The sequence below is a fragment of the Anolis sagrei genome, chromosome 4 (assembly GCF_037176765.1).
Source record: "Anolis sagrei isolate rAnoSag1 chromosome 4, rAnoSag1.mat, whole genome shotgun sequence".
Lineage (NCBI taxonomy): Eukaryota > Metazoa > Chordata > Lepidosauria > Squamata > Dactyloidae > Anolis > Anolis sagrei.
This window is the reverse complement of record NC_090024.1, coordinates 244,166,736-244,185,019: the sequence shown is the minus strand read 5'-3', so window position 1 is coordinate 244,185,019 and position 18,284 is coordinate 244,166,736. Positions and strand designations below refer to the sequence as shown.

General features: G+C 45.1%; 1 protein-coding gene across 1 annotated transcript in view; it reads right to left on the bottom strand.

Annotated features, from left to right (window-relative positions):
- Positions 1-1,368: 1,368 nt before the first annotated feature.
- Positions 1,369-18,284, bottom strand: part of LOC132772741 (BPI fold-containing family B member 6-like) — a 28,046-nt gene continuing 11,130 nt past the window's right edge. The window contains exons 6-15 of the mRNA XM_067467124.1: positions 17,838-17,898; positions 14,891-14,982; positions 11,733-11,909; positions 11,436-11,480; positions 9,610-9,771; positions 7,675-7,742; positions 4,316-4,361; positions 3,451-3,514; positions 1,609-1,694; positions 1,369-1,461 (exon numbers count right to left, since the gene is read on the bottom strand). Of these exons, the coding sequence (XP_067323225.1) occupies positions 1,369-1,461; positions 1,609-1,694; positions 3,451-3,514; positions 4,316-4,361; positions 7,675-7,742; positions 9,610-9,771; positions 11,436-11,480; positions 11,733-11,909; positions 14,891-14,982; positions 17,838-17,898 (894 nt within the window). The remainder of the gene's footprint in view (positions 1,462-1,608; positions 1,695-3,450; positions 3,515-4,315; positions 4,362-7,674; positions 7,743-9,609; positions 9,772-11,435; positions 11,481-11,732; positions 11,910-14,890; positions 14,983-17,837; positions 17,899-18,284) is intronic.

Here is an 18,284-nt window from a genome sequence, read left to right as displayed (position 1 = left end):
TGCAAGTTTTACAATCTTGCATTTACCCCACTTCCGGTCCCTTTGCTCTGCTGCTTCCCTCCTCTTTCCTCATGCTTCTTCTTGCCTCACTCTGGGCTGCACTGGGCTACCTTCCTTCCTTCCTTCCTTCCTTCCTTCCAGCTGGCAAATCCCACATTCCCCCCTCCCTCCTCTTTCTCCTGGCATCCTTCTTGCCCAAAATTTCTCATTACTTTATTTTTCATACCCTCACTCTATGCCACAGCAATGCGTTGCCAGGTACAGCTAGTATATAATATAATATAATATAATATAATATAATATAATATATAATAATATATAATAATATAATATAATATAATATACAATAATATAATATTATAATAATATAATATAATATAGTTGTTGTTTGTTTTATCACACCAACAGTCAACAACAGAGGGAGAGGGAAGCTTCAGAAGTTCCTCCTGTCCCATTTGGAGGTTTTTTTTAGCATATTGCGCAATTGCGTCCGCCATTAACGAATCGATTCGTAATTTTGCAAAATTTCGTATATTTCGAAATTTTTAATAGGAAAATTTCAGAATTCTTTAAAAAAACGAAACGCAAGGGCCCCCTAGAAACAAAAAGAGTTTAGAACCAATTTTTTCTGTGGTTACCCAAGCCTAGTAGATACAGTTTCATAAAAAGATGGGCTCAAAGCCAACCTTAAAAACTCTGGCATAGACTGAGAACTGGGAAGCCCTGGCCCTTGAGCGCTCCAGCTGGAGGTCAGCTGTGACCAGCAGTGCTGCAGAATTTGAGGAGGCATGAGTGGAGGGTGAAAGAGTGAAACGTGCCAGGAGGAAGGCGTGTCAAGCCAACCCCAACCGGGACCACCTTCCACCTGGAAACCAATGCCCTCACTGCGGAAGAAGATGCAGAGCAAGAATAGGGCTCCACAGCCACATACGGACCCACAGGGAAATCCATAATGGAAGACCATCTTACTCGTCCAACGAGGGATCGCCTAAGTAAGTAAGTAAGTTTCATAAACCCCGATCAGCTGTGAAATTGGGAGCCCTTTCCTACCAGAATGGTGCTGGCGGCATTCGGCTCCTCTTTTTGAACATGGACAGAACTCTGTCTTCAGCAAACAGGGAAACCAAAGAAGTGCAGAAGAGGGAAGCAGAATCACTTTATTGATTTAGGATGCTGCTACAGAACTGGAAACAGACTTTGGGGGACCAGGGTGATTTCTAGTTGCCCTCCAAGGCCCTTGTGCACGGAAGATTGGCTGATTTTGCCAGTGTGCATTTTTCAGATTGTCGTTTTGATGATGAGCACTCAGGCGAGAGGCTGGGGCATGGAGAGATCTCGGTGGACTTCCCATCTCCTGAGCATTGCCTCTCAGGGATGGCTTTTACTGGCAATTTCTCCCACTTTCTTCATCACTTCAGTGTAGTCAGCTTTTTTCGTCTCCGTTCTCAACATCATCGTATCCTACAAAGGGTGAAGAAAGCACAGGTGTTCACCACTGAGGCACAGCAGGATTTCTTGGATTCCCTAAACCAGACCTTTATTCTCAGGAATGGACAGACTCCAGAGTATAGCCAAAGAGCGATGGACTGGATTTTTAAATAGACTTACCTCAAATGGGTTGAATTCTTTTGTGCTGTCTTCATATTTAGCCCCCATCAGGTTGGGAAGAGGTACCAGGTTGTCACTTAATGCTTCTGGAGCATTCAACAAAAAACAACAACAAAAAGAGAAATTCATGGTTAGAGTGATCAGCACACATATAGAATCATAGAATCAAAGAGTTGGAAGAGACCTGACGGGCCATCCAGTCCAACCCCATTCTGCCAAGAAGCAGGAATATTGCATTCAAATCACCCCTGACAGAGCCTCCACCACACTTCAGAGCAGAGAGTTCCACTGCTGAACGGCTCTCACAGTCAGGAAGTTCTTCCTCGTGTTCAGGTGGAATCTCCTCTCTTGTAGTTTGAAGCCATTGTTCCCTTGCGTCCTAGTCTCCATGGAAGCAGAAAACAAGCTTACTCCCTCCTCCCTGTGGCTTCCTCTCACATATTTATACATGGCTATCATATCTCCTCTCAGCCTTCTCTTCTTCAGGCTAAACATGCCCAGCTCCTTAAGCCGCTCCTCATAGGGCTTGTTCTCCAGACCCTTGATCATTTTAGTCGCCCTCCTCTGGACACATTCCAGCTTGTCAATATCTCCCTTGAATTGTGGTGCCCAGAATTGGACACAATATTCCAGGTGTGGTCTAACCAAGGCGGACTAGAGCATGGGGAGCATGACTTCCCTGGACCTAGAAATTATGCTCCTATTGATGCAGGCCAAAATCCCATTGGCTTTTTTTGCTGCCACATCACATTGTTGGCTCATGTTTAACTTGTTGTCCACAAGGACTCCAAGATCTTTTTCACACGTACTGCTCTTGAGCCACGCCTCATCGTCCCCATTCTGTATCTTTGCATTTCATTTTTCCTGCCAAAGTGGAGTATCTTGCATTTGTCCCTGTTGAACTTCATTTTGTTAGTTTTGGCCCAACTCTCTAATCTGTCAAGATTGTTTTGAATATCTGCATTGAACTTGATTATCTGAGTCTACAGATAATGTGGGATTTTCACCTTGATATTCTGGGATATAGGGCTGTGTGGAAGGGCACTGGAGCCATGAAAATAAGCTGTTGTGATCTTCTGTCAGACATCTTTTCAAATAGGTAAACATGGCTCTCGTCTCCCCTGTTTTCTAAGCTACTTCTCAGAGGGATTCCAGACTATTTGTGAGAGAGAATGCCATTTCTGAAAGTACAGTGCATACGCGCTGTATCCTACAAGATTTGGAGATAAGTAGGGGCCTGGGGCAGGCATGCCATATTTGGAGATAGCGTGACCCCTGTGATAGACAGGAGGGGTGACCCAGGGCATGCTGGCTCCATAATTGCTTCGGCCTTGACTACAAAGTACCCAGTGACTGATAAGCAGGGTACATAATTACTCCACACTTACTGATAAACAGGGTGCATTGTTACGTTGCATGGTTACAATAATTAATGATACATAACGATTAACTAGAGGGTATAAACTTTGGAACATGATTGCTAAAATATGTGAATGTATGTGGAAAGATGTAAATGATTGCTATACGATTGCCAAATGTTTAATTGCTAAGTGTTTGCCTAAGGGTATAAAAGCTTGTTGGTTGCGCCGTTGGGCGTGGCAGCTTGGGATTGGCACTGCTCTGTGTGTGTGCTGTCTGTCCGCCTTTCTTATTGCAATATGAAATAAACCTGTGTTTTGCTCTAACTGTTTGGACTCTGTGGTGATCCATGGTGACTTAGCAAGATCCCGAAGGTAGGGACAGCATTCCCTAACGTTTGCATGAAGTTACCATGGAGTCATCAGAAAGGCAGCCCAAGATTTGCTAAAAAGTGAGCAACAAACATCACACCCAGTGACTTACTGTTGACAGCTGGCATACAAGCAGTTTTCACAATATTCTGCATCAATTTTTTCAGTGGTTCCATCTGTAAGAGAAGACAGCATGTCTCTGTGACAAACAGAATTCATTTATATGATAGGCATTCTTTTCAAGGACAAAAAAATGACCAATTCCTTTAGTAACTATGGAGGAATCCCTGGCTTACTCAAAGCCAGGTCAATCCATCTGAGGATGAAGCTACATTGTAGAAGGACACCACTTTAACCACTGCTAGGAAATCATGGGAGTTGTAGTTTGACAAGGTCTTCAGCCTTCATTGCCAAAGAGATCTGGTTCCTCGCCAAACTAGAAATTTCAGGATTTCATATCACTGAGCTATGACCATTGAAATGGTGGCAAACTGCATTCATTCTACAGTGTATATTAGAATTGTGCTGCCATAAATGTGTGGTGTTTGTGATGCTTGGCGGTCCTGACAACAACCAGGGTAGCATAGCTTGCCTCTGTTTTCTTAAATAAGTTTTACTACTTCAGCGTGAGATCATTTTCTAAACAGAGAGAACCTGTATCTGATAGATACCAGCATGATAGAATGGTCCAATTCTCATCCCCATAGGCTAAAGTCCTTTTAGAAAGATGGAAGTCTTCAACAAGATGTTGGCCTACAGTTCTTCCACTGGCCATGTCTTCCAGACAGTGATATTTTGGGCTGGTTTTGCCCACCTTGGTCTGATTCCTCCAAGGATAAAAATTATTCTGGGACCTCGATTGAGGAATGAAGTTTTCTAAGCTATGGATTCCTTGCTTCTGATGCTTGACATCCACCCTCAGTCCTGACCTCTCTGGAACACTGTGACCTAAGGATCCAAAGATGCCTCATGCTTACCTCCACTTTGCCTGGCGATTTAGAGGTGATCTTGATCTCCTTGGTGCTAAATACAAAGAAGAAGTTAAAAACGTGTATGAAACCCAACTATGTCAAGTTCACCACTATCAACACCCTGAATTCTACTGTCCATCTTTCTCCAATCTCCATACCAACCTTCTTACCACTACATCATCATAAGTATGCCTGATCTAGCCTGATTTCAGAAGCTAAGAAGGATTCGACCTTGTTGGTAATAACGTGACTTGGTCCCCAGGTCCAATTTATACAGGGCCCAAACTTGGTAAGATTTGGATCTTATCTTAAGATCTAGATTTTACCAGGCATTTAATTAACTAAGTTTGTTCTGAATTAATTCATTTTTACTGGAGGCGAAGTTTGGATACCTTCAGAAAAAACCCAGACAGGTCCCAGGATATGGGCCTGTCTGGATAAGCCCTTAGAGACCAGTGGAGTCTTCTTCTCTGGAGGTTTTGGAGGTTTCCCAGGCCCAATTCAAAAAGCCATCTCAGTTTTTGGGGCTTCTGAAGCCTGAAAAACAGAGAGGGCACCCACCCCTTCCCTCTGAAGAAATCTGGGATGATTGTAATCAGAATGACATGGAACCAACCCCCCCCCCCCCCCCCCCCCAGGAAAGCCCATGCTTTTTTGGGCCTAGTGAGGACACAAATCCATGCTGTCCTGAATTGACCTTCTAAAGGCAATTGCCAACATTGCCTTTAGACAATGTTGAAAGTAAAAGAAAAATGCTTTACTTCAGCAAAAGAAAGCAAGGAAGTCTTAATCCAGACACAAATTAAAATCTTTTACAAAATCCCAAAAGAAACACCAGTCTTCCATCAGACAACAGACAATGAACTAAGTCCTTAGCAGCAGACACAAAACAGATTCCGTTGGAGTGAAAACAGCAATATCAGGGTTGTTGTGACTAGAGAAATCTGACTACTCCTGCCTCTGATTTATAGCCCTGAATTCCCCGTGCAGGTGGTGCTAGGGCATCTCCCAATTAGCTCAGCGTTTTTAGCAGCTATTCTCGCGGTGCTCTATCTCTTTTCATCTCTCTAGAAATGTGGGCACTTTCAAACCCTCATCATCTAATTCTCCTTCTCCCTCCAATTCATGAGCACTTCTTTGCTCCCTTTCCTCTTCCAAAGATGAGGAATCCCCAATGTACACCAAAGTGTATTGTCAAAAGCTTTCATGGCTGGAATCACTAGGTTCTTGTGGGGTTTTTTGGGCTATATGGCCATGTTCTAGAGGCATTTCTCCTGACGTTTCGCCTGCATCTATGGTAAGCATCCTCAGAGGTAGTGAGGTCTGTTGGAAATAGGACAATGGGTTTATATATCTGCGGAATGGCTGGGGTGGGGCAAAGAGCTCTTCTCTGCTAGAGCTAGGTGTGAATGTTTCAACTGACCACCTTCATTAGCATTTGAAGGCCTGCCTGAGCCTGGGAAAATCTTTTGTTGAGAGGTGTTAAGATGTGCCTTATATAAAAACCACTTTGATGCGGATTTTCATCCTGTCTGGAAGCGCCTTAAGGTAGAAATGAATTCTACTAATGAACAGTTCTTATCGTTAGGAGCGTCTTCCTAATTTAAAGCCCCTTTCTTGGGGGTTCATGCCCTGATTTCAAGAGCAGTGGAAAACAAGCTGTGTCCCTCCACAATATGACCTTCCAAATGATGAGGATGTCTCTTCTATGTCTTCTTTTCTCCAATTTAAACATCTGCAAATCCCTCAGCCTTCTTCCTCATAGGGCTTGATTTCCAGACATTTGACCATTTCGGTGGCCCTTTTCTTTGGTGGTCCATATCCCTCTTGGCTTTCTCTGCCCAGAACTGGACACAGAATTATTCCAGGAGAGGTCTGGCCAAAGCAGAATTCAGTGGGACGATAACTTCCCTCAATCTGGCCAAATCTTGCCCTGTTTGGTTTCCTCTATCAGCAGAATCTCCCCAGGGTTTTGTACACCTGCTTTGGGCTCTGACCTCCTCATTCCAATGCATTAATGGGCAGCAGAGGTCTCCTAAGAAGTCGTCCAGCTTGGATTGCACAGCTGCGGATAAGTGCAGCTTCTACTATCCAGGGTGGAGTGTTATGCTCAGCCAATGCTACATTAGGATCCCAGCCATTTGAGCATTTGGCACACTGCACCATTGCAGACATGTTTTTTTACACAAACCATTCAAAGGCTTTGACCTTTGGAAACAATAGAGGTCCCCTGTCTCTTGTTCGGTTCCTCAGGGGGCCATTCTCTCCCCTCTGTTGTTTAACATCTATATGCATCCACTTGCTCAGCTGGTTCGAGGTTTTGGGCTGGAGTGTTACCAGTACACTGATGACACTCAGCTGGTGCTGAAGATGGAAGGCCAACTGGACTCTGTACCCAATTATTTCCATCAGTGCCTCAAGGCCATTACTGGATGGCTGCATGCCAGCAGGTTGAGGGTGAATCCAGCAAAGATGGAGATCCTATGGCTGCGTCAACCGGGCAGTGGGGATATCCAGCTGCCTACCCTGGATGGCGAGGCGCTACGCCCGTCGTCATTGGTCAAGAGTCTGGGGGTCCTTTTGGACCCTCTGCTGACAATGGAGGCCCAGGTTTCAGCTGTGAGCAGAAATGCCTTCTTTTACCTGTGGCAGGCTAGACGGCTGCCCCCCCTCCCTGTCCAGGGATGACCTAGCTATGGTGATCCAAGCTACGGTCATCTCAAGACTGGACTACTGTAACGCCCTCTACATTGGCCTTCCTCTGTCAGTGATTCGGAAGCTCAAGCTGGTACAAAATGCAGCTGCTTGGCTTCTTGCGGGAATTCCGATGAGATGCCACATCACCCCAATCTTGCTACAGCTGCATTGGTTACCAATTGAGCACTGGATCACTTTTAAAGGGATGGTACTCACCTTTAAGGCCTTGCATGGTCTGGGGCCGATGTACCTGAGGGACCGCCTCACCCCCTCCCAACCCCAGAGATCCCTCCGTTCTGAGGACCAAGAATTGTTGGAAATTCCCAGTGTCAAGACCTTGCGTCTAACAGCAACCAGGCGCAGAGCCTTTACAGCAGTGGCACCATCACTCTGGAATACTCTGCCACCTGAAGTTCGTGCCTTGCGGGACTTATCAGCTTTCCGCAGGGCATGTAAGACATACCTGTTTCGACAGGCCTTTGATGTTTGATATTGCTGTTTTAAAATTGTTTAAAATTGTTTTTAAATTGTGTTCGATTTTAGCTTGTTCTTGTAAGTCGCTCCAAGCCCCAGGGGAGTGGCCGCATAGAAGTTCGAATAATAAATAAATAAATAAATAAAAACACAGGGCTATCTGGAACAAGAGAGAGAGAATCCCAATCCAGTACCTGACTGATTTGATTTTCAGTTTCAGTTTTTCATGCTCCACAGCAAATTCAAGGTCCCATCGTTGAAACTGCATTTGGAGAGTGGAAGAGAGGGTCAGTGAACAACTGACAATGGCATTAAATAAAAGAGAATCCAATCTGACATTTTTTTTCTGGGTTTCACCAAGTGCTCACTCAAACCCAGAATTTAATTGATTTTGCATAGATTTGTCAAGGTGGAAATGTGGATAGAAAGGCAGAAAGAGTGAAAAATATTCTGTCAGGGATCCCAACCACTAGTAAAGCCACTTTGGGTCTTGTTCAAGAGAGAAAAATGGGGTATATATGTAATAACAACAACAACAACAACAACATCAACAACAGTAATAATATCTTGAGGAGGATTTGCATGTTGCAGAGTTATGCTCTGAATGTACTATGCAACCCTTCTGTCAAATGGTCCATAACTCAAAGCAAACTGAATGTGGAACTAAATACACATGTGTACATCCATGCCTGCCCCATGCACTTCCTATCATAATCTTCCTACACATCATGCTCAACGTCAGATAAATAAGCACCCCGATTTAAACCCACAACTCCAAAGGCGAGGGGATTCCTCAATGCAAAAGGGATCTGCCACAATCCAATTAGAAAGCCATTTTTAAAGATCTATAAAGCTAGAGATGGCTATCTGAGGAACACCTGCCAAGAGAAGAGAGAATGGCTGCACATAGAATTAACTACCAAGTTAATGTTATGGGAACTTGGGATTTGTAGTTTAGAGATGCACTAGCTCTCTTTGTTTTGGGTTTTTTTTTTTGTTGTGTCAGGAGTGACTTCAGAAACTGCAAGTTGCTTCTGGTGTGAGAGAATTGGCCATCTGCAAGGACATTGCCCACGGGAGGCCCGGATGTTTTCATGTTTTTACCATCCTTGTGGGAGCCTCCTCTCATGTCCCCACATGTCATATGTTCTCCAGTTGATGGTGCTTGGTGGTGGAAGGATTAATGTAACTATTAGTTCTAAAGGGTTTAGTAATCTGTAAGAGTTCATGGGTGAAAGCAATTAAAGGTGGAGGTTTTCAAGAGATGGGTTGCAGCTGGGTGTTACTGGATTTAAGGAGCTAACCTTGAGACTTATCTTTGGGGGAAAAGTATGCGTTGCATTTTGGTGGTGGATGCTGCTGGTTTTTCCCCCAGGTCTGTTGGATTTTTGGTATGTTGACCTGTCTCCTGTAATCTTGGAACCTTGAACCTTTGGACTGGCTTTTGACTATGGTATAGACTCTTGATCCCTAGACTCTGTTATTGAACTCTCAGCGTTTGACCACTGGACTGGACGCTTTTGACTACGAAGTTACTTTTGCTATCAGTTTTTGTTTATTCTGTAGCTGAGTGCTATCTTTGTGTCTTATATTTTGGTCTATTAAAACAGCCAGCAAGTAAGTGTTGTTTTAATTAAACTGTTTGATGAAACTGGGAGTTTGATTCATCTCTACCTAAATAAGGCAGAGCCCTGGCAACGTGACACCACATGAGGAGCTGGAGCTGATAGAGGGAGCTCCTTCACGCTCTCCAGACTTTGAAGAACTACAAAGCCCAGAATTTCATAGCTTTCAGCCACAGCAGTGAGACAATCACTATTTCATAAAGGGACATATGGGCAAACAGGCAGCTGGCTACATTTGATCCCACAATGTCAGTATTCAGAGGAAAGGTAGAGCAATGCAGACATCTCTTAAGTCGTCCAAAGGAACAAAAGAGACCTGTCATACTCCTGAACCCAGTCAGACTACATAGTTTTCTCCCCAAATCCACAATGCCTGCATGCAGCTGTGCGTGGTGCTACCATACATGGGGGTCAGCCAAGACACAGCAGACAGGAAGGAAGCTGAGCAAAATAAGTCAAGGAAAGCCGCACTTCTTGCCAAAGAGAAATCCATTGAGAGCCTACCATGTCGAAGGAGATGAGACTTTTGCCCTTTGGCTCTGGGATGAAGCTCACAGTAGAGTGGACTGTCATGTAGCTTCCATTAGGCCCCAAGGAATGCTTGACCGGTTCTTTAAGTCTTATTTCTGCCTTCACTGCCTTCGATGCAGGCAGAGATTTAGAGATCTGTCCAAATCAGAAAGTAGTGAACAGCAATAATTTATGGAAATCAACCAACCATGTTCAAATCAGCAGACAATGCTCCTCTCCCACCATTTCAGATTAAGGCACTTCAGGCCAAGACATGGGTGTTTGTCTGCCTCTGCAAAAAGACAGATGCTTGTTCCCATCTAGACTGTAGAATTATTGCAGGTTTGCACCACTTTAACTGTGGAGGTTTGCTATGGTTTCATTTGCCATCTGTTGGGGATACTTTGTGTGTTTTCTGCATGGCAGGGGTTTGGACTAGATGACCCATGTGGTCTCTTCCAACTCTATTATTCTATTACTAGCTGTAGCTGCCATGAATTGCTGTGGCCAGCGTTCCCTGTCTCCCTCTTTTTCTCCTTCCTTTGCTCCCTCTTTCCTTCCTTCCTTCCTTCCTTCCTTCCTTCCTTCCTTCCTTCCTTCCTTCCTTCCTTCCTTCCTGCCCTTTTCTTCTTACCTTCTCTCCTTCCTTCCTTCTCTACCTCTTTCCCTCCTTCGTTTGTTATTTGTTTTCATACTTCTTTCTCTCTTTCGTTCTTTCCCTCTTTCTCTCCTTTCTGACTTCTTTACCTCTTTCCTTCCTTCCTTCATGCTTTGCTTTCATGCTTACATCTCTCCTTCCTTCCTTCCTTCCTTCCTTCCTTCCTTCCTTCCTTCCTTCCTTCCTTCCTTCCTTCCCTCTCTCCTTCCTTTTTTCTTTCTTTCTTTCTTTCTCCCCTTCCCTCCCTCTTCCTTCCCCTTTTTTTCTGTATTGTCATTTAGCTTTTCATCATTTAGTTTTTTGGAGTTTTTAAGTCCTTTCCAAATGTGTCTTCCACAGGTGCTTCTGTCTTTCCAAGGACCCTGAGCTCTGTGAGTGCATTTTTCTGAGTGAAGCCGTGAGTGTTTGAGGATCAGAAGATCTGTAGGGAGACCAAGGTACTTGTTTATAAAGCTATTGTCCTCCCAACCGTGTGAAACGTGAACTGTCTACAGACATCACATGCAACTCCTGAAACGATTCCATCAGCGTTGCCTCTGAAAAGTCCTGCAAATCTCTTGGGAAGACAAGCGGAAAAACATCAGCGTGCTGAAGGAAGCAAAGACCACCAGCATTGAAGCGATGGTCCTCTGGCATCAACACCGCTGGACTGGCCATGTTGTCTGAATACCCAAAGATCACTGTCTTCCAAAGCAGTTACTATACTTCCAACTCAAGAATGGGAAGTGTAATGTTGGTGGACAGGAAAAGAGATTTAAAGATGGGCTTAAAGCCCACCTTAAAAACTGTGGACACCGAGAACTGGGAAGCCCTGGCCCTTGAGCGATCTAACTGGAGGTCAGCTATGACCAGCAGTGCTGTAGAATTTGAAGAGGCACAAATGGAGGGCAAAAGGGAGAAACGTGCCAAGAAGAAGGTGCATCAAGCCAACCCTGACCAGGACTGCCTTCCACCTGGAAACTGATGTCCTCACTGCAGGAGAACATGTGTATCAAAAATAGGACTCCACAGTCACCTACGGACCCACCACCAAGACACTTCACTTGGAGGACCATTATCCTTGAGCTACAAGGGATCACCTAAGTAAGTAAGTAATTCTTTTTGGAAATAAGAAATGGTGCCAGGTCTGTTTTCCAAACAAGCGTTCTTCAAGTCAACTCACCGATGGGATCATTTTTGCCAGCTTGCCAATCGTGAGTGAAGGAACCTGCCAATCAGAAGGAAAAAGATCACTTTAGCAGAGGAAATATGAAGTATCTGAAACAAATCAGGAACCGACGGGCCAAATTCCTCCATCCAGAATTAGGAGTGGATGAGTTCCTTTGAAAAGCAATTTGACTCAACCAGAAGTGATGATAAAGAATATCTTGGTGCTTAAAATTCAGTGAGATCCACTTTGATCTAGTTTGTCCCCATCGCTGAAAGACACACAGGTCAGGGATTTGGAAATGCAGCTCACCTTGGCCTTATTGACATCACAGTGGAAGTCATCCATGAACATTTTCATAAGGTCATCTAAGAAACTTGTAGAAAATAAGATATCGCTGTAGCCCTCCTTCTTCGGTGGCATTTCCTTGGGCATTTCTGTCCGATGGAGCGTTTCAATCTTGTCTCCATTTTTGTCATGCATGGAAGTCTAGAGGAAGAGGAGGAGGAATGAATGGAAGAATGAATGAGTGAATGGCTGTTGGAGCTGGGATTTCAAGAGACACTTATCATCATAGAATCCCAGAGTTAGAAGGGACCTCATGGACCATCCAGTCCAACCCCCTTCTGCTATGATTTGTGTGGTTGCCTTCCTTTCTCGGTCTTGTCGGGGCAACTGGTGGCCTCCAGGGCAATGCCATGACTAACCTATCGCAAGTTTCAGCCTAAACTTCAGTTTGATTCTAAATCCTGTAGCCTATCCTTGATTCAAAATGATGCCTACAAGTCCTCATATTTCAGTCAGTATAATTTTTTACTTTGCTACGAACAGTGGGAGTTGAACTACACCATGGCCTAGATCAGGGCCATCAAACTCATTTTCATCGAGGGCCACAGCAAACTTGGGGTTGCCTTCAAAGGGCTGTTGGATCCATGGACAGAAAATCACTGAATACAGAGGCCAGCTATATATATTTTTTTGTGTTTGAGAGTGTTTGAGGACCGGGACATCCGTAGGGATAACAAGGTGCTTGTTTATAGAGCTATTGTCCTCCCAACCCTGTGGGATGTGGACTGTCTACAGAAGTCATACGCAACTCCTGGAATGATTCCATCAGTGCTGCCTCTGGAAAATCCTGCAAATCTCTTGGGAAGACAAGCGGACAAATGTCAGCGTGCTGGAAGAATCAAAGACCACCAGCATTGAAGCGATGGTCCTCCACCATCAATTCCCCTGGATCAGCCACGTTGTCTGGATGCCCGACCACCGTCTCCCAAAGCAGTTGCTCTACTCTAAACTCAAGAACAGAAAACGGAATGTTGGTGGGCAGGAAAAGAGATTGAAAGATGGGCTCAAAGCCAACCTTTAAAACTCTGGTATAGACACTGAGAACTGGGAAGCCCTGGCCCTTGAGAACTGGGAAGCCCTAGCCCTTGAGAACATGCAGGTCAAGAATAGGGCTCCACAGTCACCTATGGACCCACTGCCAGTACACCAACTCCCATGGTCCTCCACCATCAATTCCCCTGGACCAGCCGCGTTGTCTGGATGCCCGACCACCGTCTCCCAAAGCAGTTGCTCTACTCTAAACTCAAGAATGGAAAACGGAATGTTGGTGGGCAGGAAAAGAGATTTAAAGATGGCCTCAAAGCCAACCTTAAAAACTCTGGCATAGACACTGAGAACTGGGAAGCCCTGGCCCTTGAGAACTGGGAAGCCCTGGCCCTTGAGAACATGCAGGTCAAGAATAGGGCTCCACAGTCACCTACGGACCCACCGCCAGTACACCAATCTTGGAAGACAACCCTACTCGGTCAATGAGGGATCGCCTAAGTAAGTAAGTAATATATATATTTTACATAGTGGTTGGTGCTTTCTAGTTTTCATCCAGTTTGGGTCCCCAGATGTTATTGAAGGCCATCTCCCATCCCTTTGTGCTGACTGGTGATAATGGGAATGGCAACCCAACAGTACTTGTGGCTCTGAGGGTGGGGAAAGGCCAAAGAATGTTTAAACTCAGACATCATATCTAGAAGCCTTGTATCTAAACCCAAACCCCAGGATCCTGACCAAATAGAACAAACTAAGGCTCTCCCAGATGTTATTGCATCACAACTCTAATCAGCTGAAGTCATGATGCCTAATAATGAGAAATATGGGAGTTAGAGTCCAGCATCTGGAGGGTTACATAAAATGATATGATGGGCTGGATTTGGCCCGCAAAGCTTGCATTTGTCACAATGTGGCCTAGATCCTTCTATAGTGGAAGTTGTAATGCACCATGGATGCATTACAATGCAGAATGCTGCCAGAGCTACATTGTTGACATGACACACAATGAATTGTAACAATGCATAATAAAGCTTATTGTCAGAACATAACTCCCCTTACATCCCACCTCGAAATTTACGATCTTCCGGGGAGGCTCTGCTCTCGATCCCACCTTTGTCGCAAATGCGCTTGGTGGGGATGAGGGACAAAATAAGCATGGTGCAACATTGCAATTGTGCAATTCAGATGTACAATGATGCAAATACTTAATGGGATTTCCAGTTGACATGGCAGCATGTCTGGAGGGGAAGATGACTCTGCTCCCAAAAGCAATGATTTAGTGTCTTCCAGGATGCTCTGCAAGGGTCAGGAAAATGACCTGGGCTTAAATACCGGTAAATGGCCAAGGGTGATGTGCAAGCTCTTTAATTGGGCGTAGCAGCCCAGGAGAAGAGGCAAGACCCACAGAATTCCCTTATGTGCAAGGTTACAGCCTCTCCAGAAGGCAGAGTCATTGGGCAGGAGATGAATAGCATACATGATTGGGTTGTTGTAGGTTTTTTCGGGCTATATGGCCATGGTCTAGAGGCATTCTCTCCTGACGTTTTGCCTGCATCTATGGCAAGCATGTGGATATATCAACCCTTTTTCCTGGTTCCAACAGACCTCACTACCTCTGAGGATGCTTGCCATAGATGCAGGCGAAACGTCAGGAGAGAATGCCTCTAGACCATGGCCATATAGCCCAAAAAAACCTACAACAACCCAGTGATTCCGGCCATGAAAGCCTTCGACAATACATGATTGAATTGCAGCTGTTTTTTTCTCAGGAACTCATTGTGATTAATGCAGTTTGAGGCCACTTGAAGTGCCAGGGTCCAATGCCACATGTCTCATGGTTCCATATCATTGAACTATGGCACTTAGTGGCCTCAAACTGCACCCACAGCGTTTTGTAACTGCACCAATGGTCAAATATTTCCTTATTTCATTCCCACATACAATATCCAAAGATTTCAACATTTTTCTACTCACTGAAGAAGAGTTTGGGAGTTTAAAAATGTGGCGGAGAAAGTCTTGGTTGATGGACATTTTCTCAGTTTGATGTCCCAAAGTGACTAAAGGTGGACAAATTCACCACAATTTTTGCAACACTAAGCTATGAAAATAGCAGAAAAGCCAGGCGTGCTATTGCTTACTTCAAAGCATAGAATTACACCGTCCTGTGATATTTCAGGATTCTTAATAAGCTTATATTCAATGTCTCCATGATCACCAATCTTGTGTTTTCCTGAGAAAAGACACAGACAATTATTTGCAACATAGAATTTTGGAACCATAGGCTCACAGAAACCTGGGATTGGAAGAGAAAACCCCAGGTGGCAAAAAAAAAAAAAAAAAAAAAGCCAATGGGATCTTGGCCTGAATCAATAGGAGCCTAGTGTCTAGGTCCAGGGAAGTCATGCTCCCCATGTTCTATTCTGCCTTGGTTAGACCACACCTGGAATATTGTGTCCAATTCTGGGCACCACAATTCAAGAAGAGAGATATTGACAAGCTGGAAAGTGTCCAGAGGAAAGCGACTAAAATGATCAAGGGTCTGGAGAACAGGCCCTATGAGGAGTGGCTTAAAGAGCTGGGTATGTTTAGCCTTCAGAAGAGAAGGCTGAGAGGAGACATGATAAGGGCCAACCAGTCTCTGTTTAAAAACCTCCACCACACTTCGGAGTAGAGAGTTCCACTGCTGAACAGCTTTGTCTCACAGTCAGGAAGTTCTGTCAAGATCAAAATCTGTTAAGATCAAAATGAAGTTCAACAGGGACAAATGCAAGAGACTCCACTTAGGCAGAAAAAACAAAATGCAAAGATACAGAATGGGGGACAATGCCTGGCTCGAGAGCAGTACGTGTGAAAAAGATCTTAGAGTCCTCGTGGACAACAAGTTAAACATAAGCCAACAATGTGATGTGGCGGCAAAAAAAGCCAATGGGATTTTGGCCTGCATCAAAAGGAGCATAGCCTCTAGATCTAGGGAAGTCATGCTCCCCATGCTCTATTCCGCCTTGGTTAGACCACACCTGGAATATTGTGTCCAATTCTGGGCACCACAATTCAAGAGAGATATTGACAAGCTGGAATGTGTCCAGAGGAGGGCGATTCAAATGATCAAGGGTCTGGAGAACAAGCCCCATGAGGAGAGGCTTAAAGAGCTGGGCATGTTTAGTCTGAAAAAGAGACGGCTGAGAGGAGATATGATCGCCATGTATAAATATGTGAGAGGAAGTCATGGGGAGGAGGGGGCAAGCTTGTTTTCTGCTGCCCTGGAGACTAGGATGCAATGAAGCAATGGCTTCAAACTACAGGGAAAGGGATTCCACCTGAACATGAGGAAGAACTTCCTGACTGTGAGAGCTGTTCAGCAGTGGCACTCTCTGCCCTGAAGTGTAGTGGAGGCTCCTTCTTTGGAGGCTTTTAAACAGAGGCTGGATGGCCATCTGCTGGGGGTGCTTTGAACACGATTGTCCTGCTTCTTGGCAGAATGGGGTTGGACTGGATGGCCCACGAGGTCTCTTCCAACTCTAGGATTCTATGAGATCTTATTACTGAAAAGGGGCACAAAAGCCATTTAGTCCATCCCTTTGCCAGGCAGGAAGATAGTATACTCATAAAGAACTCCAAAAAGACGGGAATCCAACCTCTGTATGAAAACCTTCAAACATGGGGAGACCACTAACCTCCAAGGTTGTCTACTCCACTATTCAACAGCTCTTACTGTCGAGAAGTTTTTCAGATGTTTCAGAAAATTCTCTTTTCTTATCATTTGAATCAGTTGCTTCATACCCTAGTTCAATGGGTTCAAATGACAGGAAAGGAGATCCCACCTGAACATTAGGAAGAACTTTCTGGTTGTAAGAAGAATTCTTCAATAGTGGAACTCTCTGCTTCAGAGTGTGGTGGAAACTCCTTCCTTGTGTCCAATTCTGGGCACCACGGTTCAAAAGAGGCATTGACAAGCTGGAAGGTGTCCAGAGAAGGGTGACTGAAATGATCAAAAGTCTGGAGACCCAAAGGCTTGATGGCCATTTGTCAGGGGTGCTCTGATTGTGCTTCACCAGCATGGCATAGGGTTGGACTAGATCAGTGGTTCTCAACCTGGGGTCCCCAGATGTTTTTGGCCTCCAACTCCCAGAAATCCTAACAGCTGGTAAACTGGCTGGGATTTCTGGGAGTTGTAGGCCAAAAACATCTGGGTACCCCAGGTTGTGAACCACTGATCTAGATGATCCAAGAGGTCTCTTCCAACTCTATGATTCTATGGTTCTATGAAGAGTAGAGACATCACACTGGCAACAAAGATCCACATAGTCAAAGCCATGGTATTCCCTGTAGTCACCTATGGATGTGAGAGCTGGACCTTAGGGAAGGCCGAGCGAAGGAAGAGAGATGCTTTTGAGCTGTGGTGTTGGAGGAAAGTTCTGAGAGTGCCTTGGACTGCGAGAAGATCCAACCAGTCCATCCTCCAGGAGGTGAAGTCCGACTGCTCACTGGAGGGAAGGATACTAGAGACAAAGTTGAAATCCTTTGGCCACATCATGAGGAGACAGCAAAGCCTAGAGAAAACAATTATGCTGGGGAAAGTGGAAGGAAAAAGGAAGAGGGGTCGACCAAGGGCAAGATGGATGGATGGCATCCTTGAAGTCACTGGATTGACCTTGAAGGAGCTGGGGGTGGTGACGGCCGACAGGGAGCTCTGGCGTGGGCTGGTCCATGAGGTCATGAAGAGTCGGAGACGACTGAACGAATGAACAACAACAACAACAACATGATGAGCAAAGGAATCCTGAAAAAACATTGGGAAGGACCTCTGCTAGGAAGAGCTCTTTGACCATGAAAGGAACTGTCCCAGAAAGCAATGGGCTCTTTTTGGGGGGATGTTTCTAAGAAATAATTTGGTGGTCACCAATGTGGTGTCCATTTCTATCACCATCAGGCCTAGATGACCCTTCCTAGGATTCAAGCATGTGGCTTTTTCCCTCCTTTGCAATATGGCCAGTTGTCACTAGGATCTGAGGGCTTTCTAAAAATCCCACTTTTATAAGGTGGGAAAGAGCATGGTTGCGTGTGTGTGTGCCAAATTAAACTCACGCAAGGAAGACGTTAGGTGTTCTCTCATGATTTCGAGTACTTTCTCTGCTGCTGGACACATCTGGAACCGAAAGAGAGAGAGAGAATGTGTACGGAGAGGACAACAACAACAACTCCCCCTGAAGACGCAGGTTCGCAGCTTGGGATTGATCCTGGACTCATCGTTGAGCCTGGAACCCCAGGTCTTGACGGTGGCCGGGAGAGCTTTTGCACAGTTAAAACTCGTGCGCCAGCTGCGCCCTTGGGAACTCTGATCTAGCCACGCTCTTGTTACATCCCAAATAGATTACTGCAACACGCTCTACGAAGGGTTGCCTTTGAAGACTGCTCAGAAACTTCAATTAGTCCAACGGGCGGCAGCCAGAGTACTCACCGGAGCGTCATACAGGGAGCATGCCACCCCTCTGTTATGTCAGCTCCACTGGCTGCCGATCCAGTTCCGAGCAC